The sequence below is a fragment of the Fukomys damarensis genome, unplaced genomic scaffold (assembly GCF_012274545.1).
Source record: "Fukomys damarensis isolate Sample0158 unplaced genomic scaffold, DMR_v1.0_HiC HiC_scaffold_19, whole genome shotgun sequence".
NCBI lineage: Eukaryota > Metazoa > Chordata > Mammalia > Rodentia > Bathyergidae > Fukomys > Fukomys damarensis.
In genome coordinates this window covers 40,121,395-40,139,757 of record NW_022900931.1, presented here as the reverse complement: position 1 = coordinate 40,139,757, position 18,363 = coordinate 40,121,395, and the positions used below count along the sequence as shown (strand labels likewise).

The 18,363-nt window shown below is 35.5% G+C and overlaps 1 protein-coding gene across 1 annotated transcript in view; it reads right to left on the bottom strand.

Moving 5' to 3' along the window:
* Nucleotides 1-18,363, bottom strand: part of Nme7 (NME/NM23 family member 7) — a 154,292-nt gene that overhangs the window by 95,533 nt on the left and 40,396 nt on the right. Inside the window, exons 6-7 of the mRNA XM_010633981.3 lie at nucleotides 17,753-17,960; nucleotides 11,256-11,361 (exon numbers count right to left, since the gene is read on the bottom strand). Coding sequence (XP_010632283.1) covers nucleotides 11,256-11,361; nucleotides 17,753-17,960 — 314 coding nt within the window. The remainder of the gene's footprint in view (nucleotides 1-11,255; nucleotides 11,362-17,752; nucleotides 17,961-18,363) is intronic.

Below are 18,363 nucleotides of genomic sequence, written 5' to 3'. Positions count from 1 at the left end.
CAATTTCTTAAAGTTTGCTCCCAATACACAGCACCAAGTTGGGGAACATGCCCTTCACATGTGGCCCTTTGGGAAATACTTAAAATACAAACCATAGCAGATGCAAATGATTTTTATGCTTTTCTGCCTTGAAGTAATCACACATTTTATAGAATTACATTAAATCAGTTACAGGTAAGAGTTTGGATTCAGTTAAACTATTAAACTGAGAATTCAGGCACTCAGGGATCTCAAATTAATCCATTACCTGATCATAAAATCTATTACAGTAACAGCTAAGCTTATAAAAGAGAACTAATTCATCCAATAGTATTTCTGAACCTTCTAACACCTACCCAGACCTAAAAGTATACATTTTCCTCATTAATTTCCTAATAAGAATAATTTGTAAATTTCTTATAAGACAATAAAAAGGAATAATCAATATAATGTAATAGCTTTATAGATGTACCTACAATATGATTATTCTGCATATTTGAAATTCATCAAAATTTAATTGAGGAGAAAATAGTAAAAGCAGGCTCTACACTAATATGGGACCAATAGAAAAGACCTACAAGAACTAAGATCTCCAGGAAAAAGCAGTCAAATACAACTCCTTATTATGAAGATACAGGCTCAGCATAACAAAAGAAGTTGGCACCTAGCTTGGCTGAAATAAGATAACAGGTTTAAACCAAAAAAAGTTCCAAAAAGACAAAGTAGGCTATTAGGAAGGCAGGCCAGAAATTGAGACCTTATGAGATCAGGCAAGTAGATCATGAGAAGTCCAAAGTCAAAGCCAGCTTATTATAGAAAATAAGGTAGAAATATAGTCACAAAGCTAAGTTTCTATGCCACAGGTTCTACTGGTGAGACTCCTTCTAGTCTTAAGAGGCAAGACCCTCTGTGCATCTTAGAGCAAGCACAAGTCTCATTGGAAGCTGATTCTGTTTCTAGGATATTTTAACAAATATAACTGCACGAATTCTATATACATTATGATTCACTGGTAGGGATTTGTTAGGAAACACAGTGAAAAGAAGAATGACAAATTAATTCAAAGGCATAGATCCATTAACTCTAACATGAACAAAATAAATATCTGTTTTTCCTTACCTAAATGAAGTATGTTCTCTAGCTCCATTTTGAAAGAATATAAAGAAGTTTCTCAAAGCCAGATACACTTGTTGCATTTTTCAACAATGGGTATACTGATTTTAGCTTAATCTAGCTATCCAAAGTCAGTATTACGAGATCCAAAGACTTAGGCACTAGATTTCAAGATCACTGTTTCTTCCATTGATTTTAAGTAGCTCTGTTGATTTCTTCAGCTTTGGCAAGACCTGTATTGCTGTTCAGAGATAGGCTTAAAAATAGACTTAATGCCACACCCTATGTCACCAGGTATATAATTCTTCCTCTTCATATTTCAGAGGCACCTACGATATGCACCGTGGATAGGCTTCAAGTTTTGCTTTGCAACAGCGTGTGCACACAGGGGGCACCTTGGCTGTCTAATAGTTTTCAAAGTGTGGTTACTACACAAGCAGCATTAGGAATTTGTTAGAAAATTCAGTTTCTTGTGTTCTAAACAAAAGGTAATAAATCAGACACTCTGGAAGTAGGTCTAAAAAAAAATCAACATTTAACAAGCCCTCCAGGTGATCCTGATGCACACTGAAGTTTGATAATTACCGTGAACAAAGTCTGAAGACAACAAAAGACTTGAAGGGCTACTCTCCTGGCAATGAAAAAGGATAACATGCTCTAAAAAACCTATGCTCTTAATTTTCCAGCCATAGACTTTCTTAATCCCACTAAAGATTTTTTTTAAAAGAAATCACTAAGGTATAAAATTCTTAAATTTAAAATTTTTCTTAATCTCCCATGTGCTTTATCTTTAATTTCAAAGATCATTCTAAATCAGACAACCCACAAAATGAAAATAAACAGGTGTATCATGAAAGTCAATTTTGACCTAATTCCAGAATTTCGTTCCTTCAAAAAGGCAACCATGGTTAGTTATTTCCTTTATGTTCTTCTGGAATTATTCAGCCCGTGACCTTTTTCTTTTTAACCAAATGACAACATCTTATGCACTCTGACTCTAAATACTTACTGTAAAATATAAACATATATTACAGCAAAATACATACCATGTATGCTGAGCTTACTAAAGAATATTAAAGGGAGCATCTGTAGGGACCCCCGCCGACCTCCAAGCCCTCCTCCAGAGTACTCTGCACATGCCACTCCAGCAAATTACCCTTTGTGCCTTCAGAGAAGGTGACCACCTGACTGACTGGGAGATAACCGTTTTTTTATACTTTACCATCTACATGTGCATTCTTGAAATGTAAAGCTGACTTTTGCCTTGATTTGAACTTTACACACAAAAAAGATGCATATATCTGTGCTTTTATGTTTTACTTATTTTGCTCAACTTCAAATTTTCCTCCCCTCTCCTTTCCCCTCCCCTCCACTATGGGAAATTCACCCACATTGTGCTTGGCTCTGTTTGACACAGAAGGTAGACAATGCTACACTGAAAGAAGTCAGAATTTCCGGATAGTAAAAGTATCTGCATTTACAAGGAAAATTCTTCACACAACAACTAAGACAAATTCCTGGCTAAAACTTACCACTACTGATACCTGCATATTTATGGTATCAGTATTTCTCAATAGGAACAGTTTGGTAGTTTTAGTGTCTAAGGAACACAATATTCCTAAACAAAAATTTCAATTTTTGTTACATATCAATGTTAGATATTCTCCCTACCATGATAAGATGACTTCTTCTAAAGAATATCCAAATTATATATATAATATGCAATATGCTTATATAATATATAATATAATATATATCTATGTAGATTTATATGTAATATATTTATATGCTACATAACAAATCTGTAGCATGTATACATATTATGTAATATGTATTATATATTAAGATATGCTATATGAAAATGTGTATATACATATGTAACATAGTTTATCCTTACATCATACTTGCAAAGAACTAGAGACGTGTTCTGAATCATAATAACTAAGAGCATTCAGGTTAAATAAAAATTATGACAAAAAGCAAAGCCTTATAAAATATATTTGCAATTTCTTTTTTTTTTTTTTTTTTTTTTGGTCCCAGGGATCAAACTCAGAACCTTGCAATTTCATCTTCTGATTGAGTCTAGAGCTTAAAAAAGATTTTCCTTAAAGTTAGTCCTTCTCAAATTTGAGATGCTCTAAAGAAAAGGAAAAACAAGGTAGAGGAACTATGGCGTGGACCTGTACCCAAAATTTCAGATTGATTTTAAGCACTCCAGAATCATTCTAGTTCCAATTTGCTTAAATTGAAAACCTTAAGATTATGCTAAGGGACATTGCAAATCATTCCTGATAACTGGACTCTTCTACAACTGCCATGAAAACAACTCTGGAGAAGCAGCTGTGTTGAATAGCCCACTCCCTCCTTGGCACACAGAGAAGCTACGGTCTGCATGCCAAGTGTCAATACAGACATGTAGCAGATATGAGCTGGTGATATGAAATAACAGCCAAATTTTTGAACCGCAGGTTTTCTAGAGTAAGAAGGAGATGTGAATATGTAGAAAGCAAATATGAGTACTATTTATTAATCTGTTCAAAAACCTGCTACAGTAACTGTATCCTTCCAACATTCTTCTTAACTGTTAACTCTTTCCATGTTTTAACATTTCACTTGGAAACACAAGCTTTTCAGAGACCTTTCTGTTAGGAACCATCTTTTTTTTAGATATTTTTTCTTTTTTTTTCTTATAAGCATAAATTATATTTCTAGAATTTCAGATTTTATAATCTGCTGCATAATTTTTTTTGCAGTGTGTATGGGGGATTGAACTCAGGGCCTTCACACTGAGCTACATCCCTAGCCCATTTTATCATGAGACAGGGTCTCACTGTATCACTGTGTAGCCCAGGTTGGCTTTGAATTTGTGATCCTCCTGCTTCACCATCCCAGACTGCTAGAATTACAAGCATGCACCACTACACCCAGCTTCTGCTATATAACTTGAATCATCTTCTAAAGTCTCACAGTATGAGATCATGCTCCCTCAGTTTTTCATTTTGTAAATATTTCATGTATCCTGAGTCCACAGTGACTGTTAACAGTGGCTCTGTTACCAGGTTTATAGAGTGCTGAAGTCTCTTTCTAGAGGTGGTTTCTAGACATTTGCTGTCCTGAGCAAAGAATTGGTCAAGACCAGTGCAAAGGATAGTGAGGTTTTACATTTATTAAAAGGAAGAAAAAGAACAGAAACATGAGTTTGGGCCAAATAAAGGTACCAAAGGTGACACACTTTGAAAAAATGGGGTGGGGCACTAAAGAGTTAATGGTGCCTCCCACACCCTGGATGGTATCTGTCTTTCATATCTCCCACTCCTCAGGTTGATGTCAGGTCTCGCCTATCCTATCAAAAATATGCTCAAGGGCTGGGGATTTAGTTCAGTGGTGCTGCTGTCTGCCTTGTAAGTGCAAGGTCCCAAGTTTGATCCCCGGTGCCAAAAAAAGAAAAATAATTTGCTCAAGTTCTTGTGAGAAGTACTGAAGTTAGGACTCTGATTAGTAACAAGGGCAGAGCATTGGAAACTATTTTGCTCACATGACCTGGAACTCTGTAATCATCAGTTCATGTCCTAATCACCCACCTCAGCCCTGTTTTGGTTATAAGAAGGAAGCAGTCTGGATTACAGAACCACAACGTAGGAGGATGAAACTTCTGTGTTCTTTCTGTCATTGTGAAATTATCTAGGCATTGTTTCAGAGGAAAGGATTGGGAGGTGACATAGGAAACCGGTGCTGGGGATCCTCCAAGAGAGAGGAACACCCTATATTTGCTACAAGTTATTTGAGATTCGCTTTCCACAAATCTAGATAGTGTCTAGCTATGATCAGTATTAGTTATGAGTTCCTAAATGACACAGTCTTGTAACGGACAAGTACACAAAAAATAAACAAGGGGGCTACTTTGCCAACCAAATTCTGTATAAAAACTCGCATTAGGGGCCAGGGATTTAGCTCAGTGGTTCCACCGCCTGCGTTGCAAGCACAAAGACCCAAGTTTGATTCCCGGTACCAAAAAAAAACAAAAAACAAAAAAACCTCGCATTAATCCTCCTCCTCCTGGAGGTCTCTCTGCACAACTTGAGCCTACTAGACCAACAGATGAATACTCCAAACCCCTGTGTGGCTGGTAGCTTCCACAGCATCACTACCTGAATGGCAAGTGATGAGTCTTAATATACAAAGAGGTAGAAGAAAAGAAATTATTTAAATTTCTTAACAAATGTTTACTGAAACAAAAAGACACTATGAAACATTATTCAAAACACAAAATACCTGTACATATAAAACAAATTTAAATATTATGTTTACAAATGAGATTTATTATTTCCAACATTTATACATTTGAAATTACTGAAGTTTAAAATTACAGTACGACAGTGTCTCAGCTGTCCCATTCCTTGATGTTACATTGCTATCAGTCAGTTTTTTCCATGAAACTGGACTTGCCTCCAACCTCACGAGAGAAGAATGCCAATCTAAGAGACGTGCCCAGCCACATGTCAAACTTTACTCTCATTTTCACTAACCCATTTTCTGTTTGCCTCAAGAATCCTCACTGGCACCACTTGTGACTGTAGCATTTATCCCAAGAGAATAATCCCAGCATCCTCCTGTCTCAGCCACCCAGAGTGCTGGGGTTACAGGCATGTGCCACTACACCTGGCTCCTATTTAGATTTTTGTATGTTTCTTCCAATTTGAAGAGATGAGTACAGATCTTTTGCTGGTGGTATGGATCATTCGGTAGGTTCTCAAGAGACCCTAATGTTCCTGATGCAGACATCATACCTTAGTTGCTAGGCACTGGTGCTCTGGCTGCCTAGCAACGGATGTTTCTTTATTCCATTCAAGTATAAAGAGCACACCCTGACTTCAAAAGATAAAAGACACAGTGACTTTCCACTGCTTTATCTTTGATACAGAAATTATAATTATAAAGGTAAATAACAAAGCTTGGAATATTTAATTCTCCTGTTTCTACAGAGCAACAATCAAATCACTTATCAAGCAAAAGTATTCTCTATATGTCTGCAAAAAGGACACAGGAGACATGACCGAGTTTATACATTAAGGAATCTCTAGTTGGGTATAATGGCACCTGCCTAGAATCCCAGCTACTCAGGAATCTGTCTGAAGGATGCAAATTAGAGGCCAGTGTGAGCAGTTTAGCAAGACCCTATATCAAAATAAAAAGAGCTGGGGTCTTGGCTGTGGAGCATTTGTCTAGTATACACAAGGCCCCCAAACAAACAAATCGCTTAACTGGATGCCAGGGATTTCAAACACAAAAATAATATACATAAATAAAGTTGATTTCAAAATAAAAGGAAATTAACATTCTTAAATGATAACTTGAAAAACGGGACATTTCAGGGGCTGTTTAAAGCATTCTTAATTTTCTTTCTTATTTCAGGACAAATCTGGGGTAAAGTTTAAATTTTATCAATATAATTTAGAGTTAAACACAATACTAAAATTTAGTCATAACCAATTAAAAATACACCATTTATAGCAAAGATTCTGTAGAAGGCCAGAAAGTTATTATTTTAGGCTTTGGAGGTGATACAATACTTATCACAACACTCAGTTCTGCTGTTGTGGTGTAACAGCAGTCACAGACAACACACATTGAATAGGAATGGGTTCTATAATCTTTATTCACAAAACTAGGCAGGTGGCCCACTTTGACTCCAGTACTATTGTCTGCTGACTCCTCATCTATGGCTTTCAAACTAGCAAATAAACAAAGGGAAAGGAGAGCAATAAGAAAACTTCATCCACCCAACAGAGAGCTAGAAAGAAATGAATAAGAGAAAAAGCGAGGAAAAAAAATGTTTCTAACAAAGTTCCAGGTTCCAACACGTCTGAAGGTTAAGCAGCTCTCCCAGATTTGGCTGCCACCTCCTGTCCAGTGCTGATCATAACAGGCATTCAGAAACACCTGCAGAATTAACCAAGTGTAAGCAATAATCCTATTTCATGACTTTAACTTGGACCTAAGCTTTACTTGGGGAAAATAAATGTTTTTTCCCTTAAACAATGATTAGGAACTTTCCCCTGTTTGATTTTTTTTTTTTTTTTTTTTTTAGCATTTGAAACTATTGCTTTGTTACTAGGGAATTATTCGATTTTACTTAAAAAATTAAAAGACAATAATATTAGTATCAGTAGTAGTAGAAATAGAGTAGTGGGCTGGGGATTTAGCTCAGTGGTTCCATCGCCTGCCCCACAAGCATAAGGTCCTGAGTTCAATCCCCAGTACCAAAAAAAAAAAAAAAAAAAAAAAGTAGTAATCAAAACAGTAATAAGGTTTGCCATTTCTTATATAACACTGTAAGTCCCTGATGCTGTCCTAAGCACTGCTCATATACAAATGCATTTAATAATCAGTTACTCTGTGAAGAAAATGTAACAAATAAGGAAAGCGGGTACAAAGAGGCAAAAGACTATAATCATGACTAATAAGCTGCAGAATAAGAATCTAAGCCTACATAGCTTGATTTCAGAGTAATAAAATTATTATTTTTATGGATGGAATTAACTACACATAACAACAAACATGCTGTATAATTTTAAAATTAAAAAAGAACACAAGAACACTCACCTGATTTTTCATATCTTTTAAGCCTGAGGCTCAAAATGACAATACAGTATGTTTCAATAAGCGTGGATAAAATAACTACAAACGCCTCAAATACGCTTTCTTTTCCCCACCATCTCTTCTACAAACAAAGGTTTCTGTCTTTTTTTTTTCTTAGCCCACTTAGAAGTGAGACATGAAACCACTACACCCACATAGAGTAGGTATAAGACTAAGAACTGAAACTCCTACATACACATGAGTACTCTTCATGCCAAGGAATTCAGGCCCAGAAAGATAAGATGCAAATCAGTAAGTAACTCCATTGTTTGCTTTACAAACTTCCCTTAAATCCCTCTATCCCAAGGACAGACAGTCCCTTTTTCACAAATTTCCCTGAACTGAGCAAACAACTCACTTATCACACAAGTGTATATTTGCAAGTCGTAGTTAAGACCCTGGACTCTTACCTCTAAACACAGTTCATGACCTGTGCCCAGTCTCATCAGATCACCTCCCTGAAGGACTCATATTAAGCCTCTCAAGGGTGGACCCCAATCTCTACCACATTTAACCATGAGCTTTTCTTCAAAGTCTAAGAGTCCAACGAGGGTGTGCTTTTCCTCACTGTAATAAGCAATAAACTTAGCCCTGCTTCATCAGCAGGATACTCTCACCTTTGGAGGAGGTGATGGGGGTCAGCAGCCATCAAATGCTATTTCATTTGCTCTATCAGCAACTTCTCCAGCCCCGCCCCCAGCCTTTTTGGTTTTTTAATCCCTTCTTTCATGCCTGTACTAGACCAGAGGTACCACTCAGTACAAAGGATGGGGTTATTAAAGAAATAGATAAACATAAGCCAACAATTTAAAGGAACCAAGGGAATCACAATAAATTCAATATGAGATTTCAAACTGTACTTCATTTTAGCCATGGCTTAATCTGAATCGAGTTAATAATATATTTCATAATGTGTCTTAGTATCCCTAAAATCTAGGTTGAGAAAGAACAGGAAACAAAAAATGGAAAAGCAAAGCCTTTGAATGCCAAAGTTTACTCTGTCATCTGAAAAGATTCTATGAAATTTTGTTTTGCCTTAATTAACGTACATCCCTAATATAGCCCAGTGGTAAAGCACCGGCCTACCATGTAGAAGGCCCTAAATTTGATCTCAAGCACCCCACCCCCCCAAAATTAAAAGAAATGTAGTTAATCTTCCAAGTATAGGTCTAACTGAAAATGTTTTGTTTTTGAGGTACTGGCTATTAGACCCAGGGTCTTCATATTGAGGTACTTTCCCAGTCCCTCCTCCCTTTTTTTAAATGTTGGGACAGGGTCTCATTAAGTCACCAAATTGTCTTAGAGTGCTAGGATTACAAGTGTGCCTGGCTTAAAAATGATTTTAACCTGTATGAAAATAAAAACTATATATAATAAAATTGGTCATTTTGACATCACCTTTTCTGTATGTTATCATGTTTATTGGATTTCAGTTACATTTATCTGTATAGTTATTATGGCATATAGCTATTATTTGTTCTTATTCCACTTTATCTCAGCCTTTTGCATGTATCACATTTTTTGTTAGAAAAGATTTAATTAGATAAAAATCTAACTGAATGAAACATGTTAAGGGTTTTTTTTAAAGTTGAAATGGTTTTAAAAGTAAGATATGTTTTTTTAAGTACAAAACTTTAAGAACTTGTCTTATCACTTTGAAACATGCATGTATTATATATGTGTGCATATATATGTGTGTATATTCTGTTTTTTAAAATCCTAGGATCTTAAATTGAACTCATTTTTCTCATCTAGGGAGATATGAGTTATGTGTGTATGTAGTATAAGAGAAATGAACGCAACATAAGATCCCCAGTTTTTTCACAGACTTTTAAACATTTACCTTGCTAGGACTCCCTGTGGAAGTGTTATGCTTTTGGTTTGCTGCTGTTGGGGCAATACATCTAGAGAAAGCAAGATTAATGTTTAAAAAAAAAAAAATCTACATCCTGTGTTATCTGCACTAAATTAGAGGGCCTAACCTCAAAGAACTTCAGCCTGCATATCTGGAAAAGAATGATAAATACATTTATTTGACATCCTCGCTTTGAAGATTAAAAGACATAATGTATAAGATTCCAACCAGTCTGCAACCTGGCACATAGTGGTAAGTTCTTCACATATGTTTGTTACCCAGTATGCAACTAAGTTCCCTACAATTATAATTCTAAGGGTCCCTCAGTTATTAAAGCACTTCTTAAATAATTAAAGAAGCATTAATTATGCAACAAGATGTTTAAGCTTCATGTCTTTTCAACCAATAGCTTTACTTCTAGGAAACTAGCTAGAGGAAATGATTGGAGATATCTTCAAATATTTATGTACACAGATATTCTTCAAAGCTTTACTTTTGATTTCAAAAACCAGAAACAACCAAAGTATTCAAATATTACACTATATCCATATGATTGGTATTAAATATGAAATAAACTATTAAAATATTCACAAAGTCAAGAGTAGACAAAAAGGCTCATGAAAATTAATTAAAGCAATAGTCTATAACATACCAGTGATGTTAACAATTATGTTTCTCAGTGCATGCATCTCCACACACATTTGGAGGAAATGTATAAAATTTTAACAGTGGCCAGGTGTGGTGACACACACCTGTAATCCCAGATACTTAGAAGGCTAAAGTAGAAGAATCCTAGGTATGAGATCAGCCAGGACAACTTAGAGAGTTGTCTCAAATAAGTAAAGAAATAAAACAAAATAAAAGGGGCTGGGCTGGGAATCTAGCTCAGAGCTAAAACTGCTTATCCTGAGTTCAATCTCCAGCCCCACAACAAAAAAAGTAAGCAAATAAATAACTATCTCTGGACAATAGAAAACAGGTAAAATTTTGTTGTTTTCTTTTTAATGTATTTTTATTTTACAGTTTTTCTATTCTATCCACAAATTATGCTTAGGAAACATAACATTTAAAAACATATTATATTACATATCGTTAATATACTGTAATTTTTAAAAGATGGTCTTTTTAATTATGCTGCATCTCACTTCTAAAAATTGTGGATAGCTGAAGGAATTAAAATAGATGAGGAAATTGAGATTAAAAATAAGGGAAAACTTGTGTTCTCTTTATATGTGTGTGTGTGTGTGTGTGTGTGTGTGTGTGTGTGTGTGTGACACAGTCAAAGAGCTTGTCTCCAACTTTCTCAGGCATGGTAAATACTGTGGTCAATACAATATTCAGAGTGCTATTTGAATGAGCTAAGTAAATCACAGTCATGTGAGTAGAAGCCCAGAGGAAGATTAAAAGTCAAGGACTCGAGATAAATGAACAAGACCATGATCAGCAACCCATGGAACGCCTTCTAAAAATGCAGATACACAAAGAAAGACACAGATTCACACAGATTTCCCTTTATAATTTTCCCTTCATTAATGTCTTCAAAGAGAAAATAAATTTAAATGTCAAACATATACTTTATTGTGTAAAATGTATCAAGAAAATGAACATTAACAAAATAAGCCCTCCAAACAAAACATTTTGGGCGTAGTGTATTCAGTGCAGCACTCACCTTCACTGACAGCGTGGGGCTTAATGATGCAGCAGGTACAGTTGGTGAATTTGGCAGTGTTTGCTGGCCCACAACCTCCACTGGAAGGGAAAAATAATTCCATTTCCTAAAGAAAGACAGAGAGTGATGACTATGACACACACAATCTCTCATACTGAATTTACAGAATATGTGGTAAAATGATATAATTGCCTTAAAGTTTCATCTCTGTTTCAGATATACTAAAAATGAGTTTTACCAAAACTGATTAACTTAACCCTATCTCAAGATTTATACTCAAAAGAACATATAAAGAAGTATTAAAGCAATGCAAATATGGGACATTCTGTTCCAGATCAAAAGTTGACACGGTCTTAATAAATTTTAAATATCAGAAATAATCAATATAAAGTTCTTATTTCCTGCAAAGAATAGTTCATAAGAAATAGATCTGATTTTTAACTTTTTAAAAAATGTGGTACTGGGGATTAAACCCTGGGCCTTCTTAGTGAGCTTTATCTCATCTTTTGTTTTTTATTTTGAAATATGGTCTCACTATCACTAAATTTGCTAGGTTGAGCTCAAACTTGTGATCCTGCTGCCTGAGTCTCCCAAATTCCTAGGACTATAAGTGGGTACTGCTACACTTGGCTTAATTTTAAATTTTTCACTAAAATATGTAAAATAAAATTAAAAACAAGGAAATCGTGCAGGACATGGTAGCACACACTTGTAATCTCAGCAAAAGGAAATCTGTATAGAAATAGATTAATGTTCAGAAATCAGAGTATTAAAGTTAGTGAAAACTAAGCTTATTATATAGTTCTAGTATAAGTCAAGTACAATGAACCATATTTATATTTTATATTCTGACTCAGGCTGTGTTGTTTTGCACATGATTCATCAAAACCACAGCCCAGCGATCACAACTAGTCACAAAGATGGTCACATTTATCAGTTCTTTTAATTATTTAGGTGCTTTCCTGCCTTAACCTTTTACCATTATTTCCTTTCCTTCTATAAAACTCTCTGTCCAATCTCCGAAACCCCTGCCACTGTGTGAAAGGTTGCTTCGAATAGCTTGTCCTCTAGGAGGCTTTTCCTGAGGCCTCCAGTAAGCTCTTGGTCCTCCCTCAATATTAAGGTGCTTCAAGTACTTGTCCTCTGTCGAAACTGTGAAGTAAGAAACTAACTGGCAGAACTAAAACAATGCCTATTTCAAACTAAATATTCATTTTTCATTAAATTTGAAATCAAAAGGCCATAGGCTGTGTTAAGATGGTACACTAATGAATATTTATTTTTGCTTTACTTTTATTTTGGTAGTGCTTGGGATCACACTCAAGGCTTGTGCATGCCAGGTGAGTGTTTCACTATGAGGTGACATCCCCAGCCCCTGATTATGTTTTTAAAAGAGGGGAGGGGGGAATAAGTGGAATTATTCACATACTAATGTATATGCTTGAGCTACTCCAGGGATAAGACATTTTAAAGCAAAATAAAAATGTTCTATTCCTTAGACATCAAGTTCCCCTCTATCATACTGCTGACCTTCTTACTCTTGTTGATCAGTAACATCAAATACCACTTCTAAGTGTGTACCAGATACTTGGGCTACCTAGTTCTATAGAACCTCATGGTACAGATTAAATTAAACTAAAGGGGCCTGGCAGGTAATCAAGGAAGGAATGAAACAGACCTGTTCTTACTACAGGATAGCAGTCAGAACAAAACCTCTAAACATCTTAGGTTCTGGCATTCCTCCACACAGAACGTCCGTGGTCTCCCACCTTGTTTGGAATGGATTTCAAAGTCCTCAGATGTCCCACAAGGCTTTATATATCTGCTTGCTGGCTGTACCTCTGACATAATATCCTTCCATTTCTACCAGCATTATGGCCTGGCCACTTCCCTGTTCTTTGAACTTAACAATTGTATGCCCATTTCAGAATATTTGCATGTACTGTTCCCTTTTTTTCCAGGAATGTTCTTTATCTCAATATACTCATGGTTTTCTCTCCTATCTGCTTTAGATCTCTGTTCAAACCAGATGTTGTGAGGATTTGAATATCTTTACTTAATCACACCCTACCTTCACCCTTATTCAACATACAACCCTTTAATCCTATTTTTTCTACTCCTTTTCTATGATTTATTTATATCAGGGCCCTTCCCACCCAACATATTTAGATGTCTATTTATTTCTTACCTGACACACCCCTTCAAAAGAGAGAAACTCCTTGTGAGAAGGGATTTTATATTATTCACTAGTAGCTTCTCAATAAATAATTTGGAATAGATGAAATTCAGAAACTGCATGTACTAAATAAAATAGATATATCCACACAGTACAAATGAGAAAAACAGAGACTCAAGACAATTTGAATAAGAAACTCTTACAAATTAGTAGGTGGCAAAGTCAGGATTCAAATCTATGTAATTATGAATCCAAAGCTCTGAACTTTTTCTGTCAGCTTTTTCCAAAGTAAAAAGCAATGCTATATTATTCTACCTCTAGAATAGCAATTGCTTAACCAATTATCTGGCCAATTATTTTAATTAATTAATAATTACAATTAATTTTTTTGTCCAACTTCTTTTCTTGCTTAATTTTTAAAAATGGAAATGTCACCTTTCAAATAACCACCTACATATGCTGAATACATGTTTATTTGAGCAACATGTACAAAGGTTTTACTTAAATATATCTTTTTAATAAAAGTGAATAATTTTGTTTTTGTCTTTATTTCTTTAATTTCTTTTTTTTCCCCTGAGTCACCTATTAATTGAGGCTGACACTTGCAAGATTATTTTTGTTAGGTCTTTCTTATGGCAATTCATTCAAAGTCTCCACACAACAAATGTAAAGCCACCAAAAAAAAGTTTATATCTCTTCATGATTTAAAAAGCTAAAACACATTACATAAAGCTTTTCTTCTTGTAAGAGTTCCTGCTATCACTCTTGGCCTTTCATGCTTCCTTATAACGTCTGGATGGAAAGGATAAATACTGTACTCATAACTTTTGAACAAATTAAAAATTCAGATTCCATTTGATAAGATGTGTGTGTTTTCAACAAATTATAAAATAAACAGTTATACTGCTTCTTAAATTTTCACCCTGATAAAACATGGTAATTTCACTAGAGCATTTGATCAATCTACACGAACATCTTTAATTATAATAATAAAAATATTGCTAAGTAGTTTCCAATTAAAAGCTTTGGCCAAAAGTTTTTACTTGTACAGAGTAATTTTAAATAAATATTATTTTTGTAAATATCTCAAATGCAAAAATCATAACTAAATTTTTCTCTACATGCTTTTAAATCTGTTCTAAGAAAATAACCTAAAACATTTAAAAAATGAAATATGAAATCATGTGAAATGTGATAAAAGGTGAAATGGAAAAAAGAATCAAATTAAATTAAAAATATGCAAAATTATGTTCATTATGTAAACTATATACATGACCAAAGGAATGAGCTGGAAGGAACATGCCTGAAGTAGCTATCTCCTCAAAACAGTGCTGGGAGAATTATTAATGAAAATATTTTATGATACTTTCCAAATTTTGTAAAGGTTGCCTTCATTACTTTATATTCTAAATGGCTGCAACATTTAACAAAGTAAGTTGAGGCTTCCAGCATGTGCACCGGAGAGCAGTAGTTAAACACAGAAGGCCTGATTCAAGTTCTCACATGAGACTGGTACTGAAATTCTTCAAGTTTTAGTTTCTGTAACAGTGAACTGAGGCACTATAAGTGACCACCTAGGGCAATGTGAAAATTAAGTGGGACGTAAAAGTGTTTATAAGTGTTCCCGTGACAAAGTAAGCATCGGACACTAGGTTTGTTGCAGGGTGCAAGGCAGGAGAAGAGGCCGGGAGACACAGCACTAAAAGGAGCCTGAAGTTGATTCTGGGACAAGGGCATCTTCGGATGATTTTTAGTAGTCACAACACTGACAGATTAGTATTTTTGGATAGCTCCTTCTGAAGTCTGCATGGAAGGTGCATGTGCAATGGAAAAGTATTAGCCAGGGCTCTTACAGAATCCTAAGAGCTGGAATGGCTATAGGAATGGAAAGAAAGGAGATAACTTCAAGAAAATACTACTTCCCAAATCTCTTTCTATAAATATATAGGACATAAAAGGAATCGTTTGGTGAATTACAAGCAGTTCTCAATAGATTATCTGGATATAAAGCTGAAACTCTAAGGAGTTCTGTACAGATGCAAGAAGTTAATTTAACTTATTCATATAAAATTATCCAAAAAATTTATTGACTAATCAACCTATCCACTGCACTTATTCACAATGACAGTAAATTCTTGTTACGTAAAGGTTGTTTCTTGGGTACATTTGATTTGCTTGATACACCTGTGTACACTCACGCCAATGCCATACTCTTTTTACAACTAAAGCTTTTTAAAAAGTCTTGTCACATAAAATAAATTCCAAGTTGTCCATACTGTACCTTATTCTCCCTCTTCAAAATTGTCTTGACCGTTTTTGGACCTTAACAGAATTGTGATAAGTTTCATGAAAATCTGTGGTAGAATTGTGTGCTAATATTACACTGAATTTATAGATCAACTTGGAGAGCTGATTTCTTAATGACACTCAATCTTTCCATGCATGAATGTGATCTATGTCTTCAACCCTTTTGTTGTTGTTTATCATAAAGACTTATAATTTTCTCCATAAAGATATCCTACATCTTTTGTTCGATATATCAAAAGTATCAAAAAGTTTTTTATCATGTTAATTATAACCTCTTCCAAAAATCACATTTTCTTTTTTCTACTTTTTTTATTAACATATATTTGTCATACATATTAATCACATTCATTGTAGGGAATTTTTTGCCTGTACCAAATATATATTAATTATTCTTTTCTACCCATCACTCCCCCTTCCCTCCCTTCAATCCTTTTCCCCCTTGCATTGACAACTGGTACCCGTTATTTCAGCTATATGAAGAATACTACTGATTCTTCTATAGTCACGTGTTGTTGAAGGACAGGGATGGATACCACCTGATAAATGTATTATCAGGTGATTTCATCCTGCTGGGAACATCACAGAGTGTATTTACACAAACTACGATGGTTACAATGTCACAAGGCCATATAGTGTTAGAGGACCACTTTCAGATACAGTATATAATCCCTCATTTAAATAAATGTCATTATTTGCAGTACAACGTACAGATACAGATTTGGGAAGCACTATGAAAATCAAATATTTGTAATAATAACAGATGCTATATTTCCATTAAAGAGTACATTCTATGCACCATCCTAAGCACTTATATAATTCTACTTATTTCTCAGGAGAACGCCATAACACAGGCACAACTGCTACCTTAATTTAGACCAGGAGACTGAGAATTAAATAAGAAAAAGAAGAGCACGACGGTGCATGCCTGTAATCCCAGCACTCTCGGAGGCTGAGGCAAGAGAATCACAAATTCAAGCCCAGCCTGGGCAATTTAAGGGACTTAGCAAGACTCTGTCTCCAAATAAAATGTAAGCTGGATGTGGTGGTGTACACCTGTAATTCCAGATTTGGGAGGCTGAGGCAGGTGGATTACTGCAAGCTGAAGGTCAGCCTGAGCTCCACAGTGAGTTCAAGGGTATGCTGAACTACATAACAAGATCCTATCTCAAAAACACACAACAGCAAAGCCAAAACTTCAGAAAAGGAAACATAAGAAACAGGCTGGAGAAGTAGCTCTGTGTCCTGGTCCTGGGTTCCATCCTCAGTACAAGAAAGGAATAAAGGCAGGGAGGGAAGGAGGAGGGAGGAAGTGAGGAAAGTTCTCACTCGAATTTCTCAAATGTAGAGAGATACAGTCAGATAAAACATGAATGTTTCCCCTCTGATTTCAAAATTAAATCCTAGCCCAAAGCCAATACAGTGCAGTGGAATGATGAAGATAAAGGCAAGTTTTGTGGGGGCTCCCACCCAGTGAGTTGTCAAAGGAAAGCCAAGGAGCAGAAAACACTGACGATAGCTTTTGTTTCGGTAAAGTCTGGAGAAGGAAAAGATTAGACAGTAACTAAGAGGAACTCAAGGTCAACGGGAAGCTGTTGGGAGATGCTGGATGTTTTTCAAGTTTTTGTTAAGATCAACAGTCTCTGCTCCTTCGAATATGTCGTATTTTCCAGCCACAGTCTTTCTCCCTGATGCCTTCTCGGTGTTTGCCTCAATCAGAGAAAGACTGTATCCAACAATGCCTTCTTTTTGAATATCTACTATCCATAAACTGGCATTCTTACATGACTTCAACAGCTTACACATTTATGAGCCTTAGTAATTCAAGTTTGTGGAACAAAAAAAAGGATTTTAACTGTAGAAAATTAGCCTTAATCACGAGTAGGATGGCAGGTCATAAAAGAGACATGAAACACTATTTGATCCTAGGCAAAAGGCCGAATATCAAATGCTTTACTTTGACATAAAACATTTAACAAAATTAAAACATAGGTAAAATATTTTTAAAACACCGTACTCTGGCAGCAGAAGCAAAAGAATCCGGGCCATGAGCTGCATTTCTTATGCCATCTGTTCCGAAGAGGGCTCTGATGCTCCCAGGAGCATCTGTACGTGCCAGTTCAGAGTTTGCAGGGCCAAGCAGCCTTTTCCACTCACAGATAGCGTTGTCTCTTAAAATCTCCATGGCAACAACAGGTCCACTTGTACTGAACTGGATCAGCTCACTATAATACAGCAAAAGAACGACAGATTTTTTTTTTCTCTGTCCATCTAGGCAATTCTCTTAACAAAGACATATTTAAACTCAAGCATCTCAAACAGATACATGAATATTATGATCTCAGAATTACTGTGCATAAGCAAATTTTACAGCAAGATAAAATTTTCATAAATTGAGAGTTCTATAGCGGTCCAATTCACTTTAAATCACTATATTACTAATTGATTACTATTAGTAGGGGGAAAAAAATCACTATTTTGTGGAATTGAGACTGGTGGTTTTACTGATTTAAAATGCATACTACTGGGGCCGGGGATTTAGCTCAGCGGTTCGGTGGCCTGCTTGCAAGCGCAAGGACCTGAGTTCAATCCCCGGTACCTAAAAAAAAAAAAAAAAAAAAAAAAAAA